We start from the raw sequence: 12,406 nt of genomic DNA on the forward strand, positions 1-12,406 counted from the left end.
ATGATTGGGATATTTTTTATGGTTGTAGTGTGTATCAAAGAAGAGAAGAGTGAGAATATTGAAAGAGTGAAAATAATAAGAATCTTACTTTTCAAGTTGTTCATTTTAATTTATAATATATATATATATATATATATATATATATATATATATATATATAAGATTTGTTAATTAATTTATTTTTTTAGAAGAAATACGTTAGTAGTCAATATCTTAGTATTTTAATAAAATCAAAGTTATAATTTTTTAAAGTACTTATTTTAAAGTGGTGTATGTCAACAAATTATACAAACATTTGTTGATATATACTCACTTGTTTTTAGAAGAAATAAGTAAGTAAGCTACAATTACTCATTGGATGCATTTTAAAATAATTATAGCTATATCTCGCTAATGTATTCTTTTTTTAAAAAAAAAAAAAAAGTGGATCTATCATACTAAATTCACACTTAATAAGATAAACATGAAACCTAATTAAGTAACATATTTTAGGATATAGTAAATGTAATATTTTTAGGATAGTAATTCTCACACTTTTCTGTTATGTAAGCTAAATAATTTCCATGTTTATTTTTATTAAAAGGTAGTTTTCAATTTAGAATTGTCAGCAAAAAATTGAAGAGGATTTGTGAAATTTGAAAGACACCAAATACAGAGTTTGGTAGTGACATATTTTTGTGTGTGTGCGTGTGAATGGAATCTGAGTTAAGAGGAATAAAGGGCCACCAGAAAGGAGTAAAAGCCTAAACCGAGTAGTCGGCGCTTATCCACATCTGATAAGTGATATCTCTGAGGCTTGTCGACTTGTTCTGTTGTTCCTTCCAAACACCCTTGGCCCTAGCTAGCTAGCTTTATATTCAACTATAAATGAAAAACTCCACCATTCATTAAAATGGAAGTGAAAAATAAGAAAAAGACCTCAACTAGAAAAATGGAAAATGACCTTAGAATCAGATACGACTAATGATTGATAATGATCAAAACATATATTTAATGATATCTAACCGGAAACATGAATCAACGCGCTGGACTGTCAAACTATGGCTTAATTTCATCCAGGAAAGTTGTCTTAATGGTGGGATTACACTAGTATGTACGAGATTATAGTTGTTTTTCTTTTCTTTTTTTTAATAAAATGTAAGTTTTTTTTTATGAAAGACAATCTTATTCGAACTAAATAATAATTTAAATTAAAATAATTTTATATCAAATTATACATGTGCTCCATTATTAAGATTGTAGATTTTATCCTTATTATCATTATTATAAAAAAATACTGGTTAAATTTGTGGTGCAGTAGTGATTGAATCAAACCATATACAAATTAAAAATATAATTGATTAGTTCAATTTGTCGATTTTTTTAAAAACAATATTTCTTCAACGTGAAAGATACTTCAATTTGATATAACATGAAGATTTAATCAAACATGGAAAACAAATTTAAAATTAAATCTAAATTGAAGTTGAAATTAAGTAATAGTATTAAAAAGATTTTATTTTTTAAATAGGCAAAGAAAGCTTGATTAATGAAAACTAGCCTAAAAAACACAAGCTGATTTCCATTTTTTTTTATCATTTTGGATATTTTTGACAAACAATTATAAAAAATGAGTTGATAAACAAATTATTTATCTATCATGATTTTTGTCACGTAGGATCAAAGAGGCGTTAGTCAAAGTGATACCTCCTTATCAATGTTTGTCCTTATCGAAGATGCCCTATTTTGTAGTGTGACACCGGTGTGGTGTCAGAATAAGAAGCGCTAGTGAGACCTACTTCTCCCTTTTATCATTTTTGCGGCTCATTTTACACGGATTTTAATAGTAATTGAGGACGCGTGAATGATAACAGTAGATAGACCAATATGAATACTAATTGCATAAACATCATTTCATATACTCATAACGCATTTAAGTGACTACAATTGAGGTTAAGGTTTTTTTTTTTTTTTTTGCCCCCCTAAAAGCGAATCTATTATTTTCAAATTTGTCAAATCCATCGACGTATATTATGTACTAGATACTACTGCTACGAGTGCTGTGTATGGCCATTAATATAGAAGCTATCATGCATATATGATTTGTCTACAAATAAGCTGATCCTCCATATTATGCAACGTGTCTGTAAGAAAAAGCCATGATGGAGGGGGCCTCTTGCCCTCTAGCGTGGTTGTAAAAGGATTTTTTTTTTTGTATAAAATTATACACGGAAAATTCATTTCGAAAGAAACGAATAGTAAAATACTACTACATTAATGTTATAAAAGGAAATTTTGAATTCACATCTTGTTGGAGTAAGTAAATAGACATAAGAAAGATGGAAATAAAAGATAGAAGAAAAGAAAAAAAATATAGTTATATATAGATATAATATCTAAAATAAATAATTTTCAAAAATAATATCTATTATAAATAATGTGATAAGAAATACGGAGAAATAAAAAAAATGAAGTTAAAGTAGATTAACAAATAACCATTGTAAAATATATACGGTTGATTGAAGACGTAGGGAAGTACGTACAAATGTGAGACGACATCTTCCTCTTCGTAACACATGACATGCAGAGAAGAAAGACTGCCGCGTCGTTGTCGCTCTCTCTGGTCTTGAATCAAAACACATATACAAAATCAGTCAGCAGTCATCATCTCATTATTGATTGCAATAATTATAGATATTCATTTCTTCTATGATTGAATAGGCAATTTAGTCCCTGAGATTGTACCTATTTTGCATATTAGTTCCTAACTTAATATTAAATTCAAAATAGTCCCTATCTTTGCATAAGTGTTGCAAAATAGTCATTCCGTTAAATTTTAAAGTAACGCCGTTAGTGAGGTCAATTTAGTGTCACGTGGACTATTCACGTGGCACTAAAGGATGACGTGGCATGACACGTGGACGTGCCTGATGCCATGTCATTTGATGATAACAAAACGACTAAATAGGCAATTTAGTCCCTGACTTTGTACCCCTGTTGCATATTAGTTCCTAACTTAATGAAAAATTCAAAATAGTCCCTATCTTTTACATAAGTATTGCAAAATAGTCCTTCCGTTAAATGACGTGACATTGAAATTGACCTCACTAACAACATTACTTTAAAATTTAACGGAAGGACTATTTTACAATACTTATGTAAAAGATAGGGACTATTTTGAATTTTTCATTAAGTTAGGGACTAATATGCAACAGGGGTACAAAGTCAGGGACTAAATTGCCTATTTACTCGTTTTGTTATCATCAAATGACATGGCATCAGGCACGTCCACGTGTCATGCCACGTCATCCTTTAGTGCCACGTGGATAGTCCACGTGACACTAAAATTGACCTCATTAACGGCGTTACTTTAAAATTTAACGAAATGACTATTTTGCAACATTTATGCAAAGATAGAGACTATTTTGAATTTAATATTAAGTTAGAGACTAATATGCAAAATAGGTACAATCTCAGGGACTAAATTACCTATTCACTCAGAGAAGAAATGAATATCTATAAGTATTGCAATCAATAATGAGATGATGACTGCTGACTGGTTTTGTATATGTGATTTGATTCAAGACCAGAGAGAGCGACAACGACGCGGCAGGCGAAGTATTTGTTATCTAGGAAGGAAACCATAGTTTCAACAATATTAACATTTAGCTTGAAGTTGTTCCTTTACTCTATCCAATATGATATACTACTAATATTACACACTATGAGAAGTCAAGTCCAAATCCCTCAAATATAAATCACCTAGCTAGCTTATTTAGCGTGTTTTTTTTTTATTTATTTAAAAAAAAGTCCAACAAAGATGTACTTAAGTGTGTTTGTTTTTTCATTGAAGACCTGTCAACGAATGTTTATGGAGAAATAATAATTGGTTGCTTTTCAAAAAAGGATGCATCGGAATTAATTCATGCCCACGGAATGATAAAACAAACACATTGTTAGTAGTTCAGTGGGGATTAACCCCCTCTCCCATATGTAGGCCTGCCTATATCAAATGCTATGAAATTTCAACAAGACGACATGTTTTATTAGTCTAGCAAAATGCTCGCCCTAGGCTCCTAGCTAGTATATGCGTAGCTTTAGCTAGTTAGAAAGATAGTTCCTAGCTATCTATAACCATGACTAATTAACCTTAGCATATTAGCTTTCCTTGTGTATTTTAATTAATCAAGTTTTATTCCTGCTTTGAAGCCTATCAGGTGGGGTTAATGGAAAAGTTTAGGCCACTGTAACAGTTGCTCCATAGTCCATATTCGTTCTTAGGCAATTCGGAGATGCACACTTTTAGATTAATTAATCAACTAGTACAATTAAAGAAAGGACCAATAATGAACCATTAAATTTTCCTAGCTAATAACTCTAAGATAGTAATTAAGATGTATAGAAAGCTATGTCGAGGCTTTACTCAAAATTATTGATATAATAACGATCGCGCGCTTAGAGTTTTCTTTAATTCGATCCCATGAGCAACATAGGTTTCAAGTGTGAAAGTGTAACCATAATAAATTAAATATCCTGCAACATTGCAGACAGCGCGCAATCCTTTATAATTAATAGTGCCATGGCGGATGAACATCTCGGTTGATTTGCTACTTGACGCATACTCAAGGGTAACGAACCTTTAAGAGGGGGAAAAACCAATTCTAATAATACAGTTTTTAACACAAGATCTATTAATCTTAATAAAAACATGACAACAGAAGTTTGTATAGATATTAACGAATACCCACATGAAAGTTATGGCCATGAATAAAATATAGAATATAAAAGAGATAAACTGAGCTACCTCAAAGCCATAATTCTTGATAAGTGTGTAAAACATTTCATGCGCCTTTAGAAAATAAAAACGATCACAATCCATGCTCCGTAGTAGACTTGTGTTTTCTGGATGTAGGTCATTATTTGGTTGTTTTCTCTTTAAACAGGGGAAGGAAATGATTTATATATGAGAACAACTTGCCCATTTGTGAGATTGAAGTTTCTACCATGGTTAGATAGCCTATTTTTGGATTGTTTTTTATTAAGATAAAAGTTGATTTTGCCTTACAAATTAAAATTATTAGTACATTTTTTTCCCAAGCAACTTCCTAATGATATCAAGATCACCTTGATGAGAAAAGTATAACTCAAAATATGATCTCGTCTTTTTCATGCATCCTAACATAAAAAAATGAAGCCATTAACCTATTAATTTGAAAATTTTAAAATTGCTTTATTTTATAAAAAAAAAAGTTGGGACACAAACCTTTAAGGAAGAAAATAAAAATCATATTTTTGGGTTCAGTTTTAAATTGAAGTAAAGTAAATGATACATTTTATTCATTAGACACGTTTAAATTTGCATAAGTTTAACTAATTTAATAATTTCACGACTACGATGAAGAATATCAAGATAAGGCTATGATAAATTTTATTAATTAAAAATTTAATTAAATGACTAGTTTCAGTATAATAAATTAGTAATTTTTTCTTTAAAAATTGTGATAATGATAGTTTATTTCATTTCTTATTTGTATTATTTACTATGAAATGCGTATTATATATTGTACACCCCCAAAAATTATATGCATATTCTAATCATATCAACTATCTTAACCAGTTTTCATACTCGATTTTACTCAGAGGAAATGGAAAGATAGAGAAATTATTTTTTATAATAAGTTTGTACAAACTTTTTTGTAAACATGACAATAGAAAATGAAAAAAAAAGGAAATATAAGATAAAATAAGTAACGTGAGAGATAGATAAAAAAAAAGTTATAAATAATATTTGATACAAATTTATTGTATGAATAACATAATTCAAATAAATAAAATATAAAAAATATTACATTAGCAATATATCTAAATAAAAATAAATATATAGTAAGTGCATGTGTCAGTGTACTATAAGATAACACTCACAAACATAGTGAGAGGAGGATGATTGATAAAAAAAAGTGGTCTATAAACCTAGAGAGAGATGAGTATCTTTCGTGAAAGATCTTGAACTCAAGATTTAGTTTTGTCAAGATTTTTCACTAAAGAGAGACTTGAGATCTCCAACATGAAGGATGTGGTCTTCCAGAAGACCTCTTAAGGTTCTCACCATTTCTCTTCCTATCAGATTGTGGAGGGAAGTAACAGAAATGAAAAAGGAAGAGGGGAAGAAGATGAAGAGGAGAATGAACTCAAAAATCCAGATCAAACAATAAACAACACCAACAACAAATTGCAGTTGAAAAATAAGAAAATAAACAAATCCAATGACAAATTAATAAATACAAGAACAAATAAAAAATAAAAATGAAATCTTGTGGACGTTGAGGTTTGTGGAGGGGCATGGTTGTGCGCTGCAGAGGGGGAGTGTGGTGGCATCGCGCACCGCAGAGGGGGGTGGGGGTGGTGCCGCCCGTCGTGGAAGGGGAGGTTGGTGGTGTCGTACGCCTCGCCAAGGTAGAGGTTGGTGCACTGCGCAAAGGTGGAGGGTGAGGGAGGGGTGGAGGGGAAAGGGAAGAGGATTGTGTGGTTGAGAGTGAAGAGAAAAGTGAGGAGAGGGTGAAAGTAAGTGTTGGTTGTTGAGTTGAGAGAAAAAATAATTAAAAACATAAAAAAATGAAAAAAAAAATGAACATGGCAAGTAACTCAAATTTAAACGTTGTCTTTCAATCACAACAAAAATTACCATTGCCTTTCAATCAGTAGGCAACCAGTATTGTTGTTAATTTTTCAGTCTATCTACAATAGATTGTGTATTTATTATTTTTAAAATTCAAATATTTTAAAATAAAGTTTGCACTCCAATTGAATCCTATAAATTGAGCACATAGATGATCATATTTTGCATACCAATTCTCCTTACCATTCTTTATTTCTCAATCTCTTATTTGCAATCTTAATCTCTTCCTTTAGTATGGATCCAAATTAGTATAATTGACAAGTTTATTATAATTTTTTTTTGCAAAATTATCAAATTCCTCATTCGAACAAAAATTTTCAAAATCCTCCTCCATTTTTTCCCTATTTACCACCACCCCCATCAATGAATTTTATGAAAAATAATCAATCTCTTTCTATAAAAAATTCTCAAAATCCTCCTCAACTTTTTCCCTACTTGCCACCACCACCATCAATGAATTTTATGCAAAATAATCAATATTTTTCACTAAAAATTCTCAAAGTTCTCAAACTTTTCCTTCAATGCCACAAAACAATTCTCCCATATTTTGTAAGCCTCCCAATTGTTCTAGTGGTCCACAAACTCCTTCCAATGATGACGTTGAAACATAATTTTCATAATTTTCTACTCAAATTGGGTTAGAAAACATCACCCTCGTGGAACGAGGAGAGAATTCTACAAAAATGAAGTCGTGAGTTTTCTTTTCTATTGAAGAGGATACACATCTTATTGGTCTGTGGCTTAATGTCTCAATTAATCTAATTGTTGGTGATGGTCAAGAAAGAGACCATTTTTGGATGAGAATAATAGAAAATTACAACAACTTTCGTAGCAATCTACTAGAGATAACATTGAATAAAGTGAAATCTTGATGGCAAAAAATTAATGCGGGCATTCAAAAGTTCAAGGGCCACTACAAACAAGCTGTTGATTTGAAGAAAAAATAGGTATGTAGAGAACAATGTAATGGTTCATGCATATGTCATTTGGAAGGAAGATGAGGGAAGCGATTTTACTTTAGAACATGCATGGCGACTACTGAAAAATCAACCTAAATAGTTAGATCAAATCAAAGAAACTAGTTCCAAAAGAACAAAGATTTCTACTAAAGGGGATTAACACATCATCGTCTAATATGGAGAAATCGATTAAGGCTACAGATAGTGACACACCATCATGAATCCCCCGCCCAATAGGGCAAAAGTCAACGAAGAGGAAGATGAAGGGGAAATGAGCTACAACGTCTTCATCGATTGTGGACTTGATGGGCATGGAAGCAGCAATAAGGGAAAAAAAGTGAAGTCGCCAAACAGGTAGTAGAGGCAAAGGATAAGGAGAGTGTAGCGGTGTTATACGAAATTCTAATGAAAAACACATCTACCATGTTTGAAGAACAACACAAGAAACACGAAATCACTTGTAATTATATTTTGCATAAGTGTACAATTTAGTTATTATGTTGTAAGTTAGTTTTAATTAGTCACTATCTTGTAGGATTTTTTCAATTTGTCATTATGTTGTAAGAGTCTTTTAACTATGTTGAATGTTGAATTTAGTTTTAATTTCTCTAATTAATTATGATCCACCACCAATTATTAACTTTTCATTATGTTGGTTGTTGTTATAAAGTAGCTGTTAGAAAGTAGTCATTATAAAAGTATCAGTTATAAAAGTAGTTGTTAGAAAGTAGTCATTATAAAAGTATCCGTTATAAAAGTAATTGTTAGAAAGTAAACGTTATAAAAATAGTTGTTAGAAAATAACCGTTGTTAAAAAATAGGTGTTGTGGAACTAGATGTTAAAAACTAGCTGGTAGTGGAAATGATGCTATTTAATTGGTAAATTTTCTTTCAGACATGCTCATTTTGTACAAACTCTGCAATATTCTTCTTCTTTTTTTCTAGCTCTACTCACACATAAAATAGATCCAAACTCTGACTTCAATAGAATTTGGAAAGAAATTGTTAATGAAACATTCAAAGAGAACATTGAAGAAGAAATCATGAGGTACTTATGCAAGGTGAAACAACAAGCAGAGAATAACAATCGATCGAGACAAAGAAGATGCCATATAAATCGCCATCGTGAAGATGGACATAGTCACTTGTTGAATGACTACTTCTTTAAAAATTCTGTATACACATAGAGGCTTTTTTTTATGAAGGTTTCGAATGTGGAAGCTGTTATTCCTTTGAATTGTACTCTTAGTAATCATGATCCATTTCCAAATGAGATTCGATGCAACAGGTAGAAGGGGTCTTTGACCATTGTAGAAGTGCATTGCAATAATTCGTATACTGGCATACAGATCACCTGCCGATAGTGTCAATGAGTACGTAGAATTTCTGAATGCACTGTAATTGAATGCTTAGAAACTTTTGTAAAATGTGTGAACGAGATATTTAGGAATGAGTACTTGAGAAGCCCGAAAAACAACGACATCAATCGCCTGCTACAAATTGGAAAGGCATGGGGTTTCCAGGTATGTTGGGTTCTATTGATTGCATGCATTAGGAATGAAAAAAATTTCCTAGTTGCTTCATAGGACTTATGGATTTGGCATGCATATTATGGAGTTGCAGGTTCAAACAATGACATTAATATGTTAAACCAACCATCCGTATTTAATTACGTTTTGCAAGATCGAACTCTTCCAATGCAATTTACAATTAATGAAACCCTATATAATATGGGATACTATCTTGTAGATGACATTTATCCTGATTGGGCTACTTTTTTGAAAACCATCCCTATGTCACAAGGAGAGAAAAAAAAGTTATTTACAAAATGTCAAGAATAGGCAAGAAAGGATACAGAGAGAGCATTTGGTGTGTTAAAATCTTAATTTGTAATTATGTGGTCTATTGCGTAATTGGTACATCGATACGATAAAGAATATTATATTGGCATGCATTATATTGTATAACATGATTATTGAAGACGAACGAGATACATACAATGGTAATGTTAATGTTGACTATGATCATGTAGACGAAGAGATTTCAAACATTGGAGTATCTGGTGGTGCTCCTTGTGACTTTGCTGCATACCTACAAATAAGATATTATATGCATACAAGAAGAGTTCATCAATAACTTCAACTAGACTTGATGGGGCATATTTAGGCATATTTTAAACATTGTCAATGTTTTGTATTTTGTTATTTTTTGTCGTTTTAACTTTAAGTCAAATAAAAATTTTGATTATCAAAATATTTATTTTTTAACATTAATTATTTAGTAATTAAATATTTATAATTAATTACTTAAATTTAATTTTAAAAAAATTAATAAAATCTATTTAAGTGGTGTCCATTGTAAGATCCACAAAAAGTAGGTGAAGATCTCAAATTGAAATTTACCATTAGAGAAAAAAGAAGATGTTAATGCATATGTGATATTATGAATCTACCAAAATGTGATTTAAGATCTTAAAATTAAATTCATTATTAAAGATATTCTAATGAATGATGAATGAAATGTTGGTCCTCTCAGGGGCAATGTCCCAACAACAATTTCTACGAAGCTATATATACAACATGCATGTATTTTGTCAATGGCAATACAACAAGGAAGAATAAAGACCTTAATCCCTTTCCCACGTGCACTCTTCCAGACACGCAAGTTATGAAGTTAAAGATGAATTATTGGAGATAAAGATAGAGTGATGACTGGTGAGAGCATGTGACAGCTTTTTCACCAAAATGGTGTAATTTTTTAATTAATTATTGAAATGGATAAATTTAAAAAATTTAGGAGAATGAATAAATTGTATTCTTGTCTTAAAACCAACTTCATATAAAAAAAATCGTGTTTTAAAACGTGATTTTTTAGTCTTTTTTTTAAAATAATTTGAGCTGTTACAAATTGCTTTTAAGTTGTCACGGTGGACTTGAACATTGTCTTGGGATTAAACAAGCAATTACTTAGCATCCCATGAAAATTAAAAACAAATTGAATGGGCAAAAAGTTCCCTCGACTGTCTCTTATACCTCCACCTCCTTCCTTTTCCTTTATGTCTCGAGACCTTTCTCACCCCTTCTTTTTTTTCTTCTTTCAAAATATGAAGGCAACAACAAATAGAGTTGTAAAAATTGGATTAGTATGATTCACCTTTACCTATCCTATAAATGGATTAACTCAATTTAACTCATTTAAGATTGAGTCTTGAAAAAAATTGATCTAGTTCGGCAGAGCATAGGTTGGCGAGTTAAACGACTCGACCCACCGCTCACCTAAAATTTAAAAAATCATTACAAAAATCAACAAAAATAATTTTTTTTAGAAATATAAATTTGAATAAATTAAAAATGTTAATTAAATTAAATCTTGCACTTCACACCACACCTACAACAAGACATATTATCATAAACTAAAAATATAATAACAAAAATTTAGAAAAATGACAAACTTAATCTAGAATAAAATAGTCTTAAACAAGACACCAAATAAATATAATTGAAGTCTAGAACTTTGAGTTCTTAAAAATAATTTTTTAAAATAAAAGTTTAGAATTTGAAGTCTTAAAACAACATTACAAAATATCAAAATAATAAAATAGACTTATGTAATGTGTATGTTTTTTTAGGTGGATTGATGAGTCAACAAATGAGGTTGAATTTTGAAACTAACTGTGTATTTGATTTTTTTTATTGACCTAATCTAAATCTGTGATAAGTCAAATTAATGGACAAGTTTAGATTCATTTTGACGGCTCTGACAACGAATGACTTTAATAATCGGCAAAGGCTTTGTGGCACTTATGGGCAGACGAACCAATCTGTAAGGTAGTTGATTTAAACATGCTTTGAAATACGTAATCCGAAACAGTCTCCAATACTTTCGGAAATGCATTTTCAAAATTAACTAAGAGTATGTTTGGATGGAGAAATTTAATAGGGTAATTCAATTTTTTAAAGGATTTTAATTACTTTTTAATTAAATAAGATGTTTGGATAAAAATTTGAAAAGCAATTGAAATTTGAGTATTTTGATCAGGGATTTTAGTTAACTTAAATATTAGCATTTCAAATTCTTTCATTTTATGAAAGAATTTGAAATTCTTTTGTGCTGTAGGATACCACAGCTTCTCCTGAAAACCTCCTTCATTCTATCACTATTCTCTCTCTTGTAACAGCTTCATCGCTGCGATGAACTCCTTTGTCTTTAGCTTCTCGGCGAACTCCGCTGCGAAGTCCTCCACCACAACGGCACTGGCGACGACGTTGGCAACAGCGGTGGAGATGGCGAGGCGCTTCTCCTTGCAGTTGATCTTGATGCACCAGTCGTGGGCCTTCGGGCCGAAGATGACGCCTCCGCAGGGCCGGTAGGCGCGACTGGTTTTTTTCTGCGGGAAGGGCTTCCGGCCGCCGCCTCGGACCTCGCCGCGGGTGAGGGTGGAGGCGGTGCCGCGGCGCTTGTTCTGGAGGTCGGTGACGACGGCATGGTGGACGACGACACGAGCGGTGTCGGGAGGGGCGAAGCGGAGGTCGAGGAAGGACTCGCCGACCTTCTCGCCAGAGAAGTTGAGGACGGGAAGAGGAGGGGAGGCCTTGCAGGAAATGGAGAGGGGGTTTTTGGAGGGTAAAATGGGAAAGTTGTTGGACTTGAAAGAATTATTGTGTGTGTGGAATTGGTGTGAAGAGAAGAAGATGGAGGATGATGTGAAGGAAAGAGAGGTTGGTGTTGTTGGTGTGGAGAGAGAGAGGGAAAGTGAAGCCATTGTTGTTTCAAGTTCTCTCAAACTCAAAGA

The 12,406-nt window shown here is 31.9% G+C and overlaps 1 protein-coding gene across 1 annotated transcript; it reads right to left on the reverse strand.

The window, feature by feature from the left end:
• Window positions 1-11,770: 11,770 nt before the first annotated feature.
• LOC114410524 (50S ribosomal protein L4, chloroplastic-like) lies at window positions 11,771-12,406 on the reverse strand. The gene has a single exon (XM_028374508.1). The coding sequence runs from the start codon at window positions 12,374-12,376 to the stop codon at window positions 11,771-11,773; it is 606 nt and encodes a 201-aa protein (XP_028230309.1). The 5' UTR covers window positions 12,377-12,406.

This window comes from Glycine soja, chromosome 4 (assembly GCF_004193775.1).
Source record: "Glycine soja cultivar W05 chromosome 4, ASM419377v2, whole genome shotgun sequence".
NCBI classification, from domain to species: Eukaryota; Viridiplantae; Streptophyta; class Magnoliopsida; order Fabales; family Fabaceae; genus Glycine; species Glycine soja.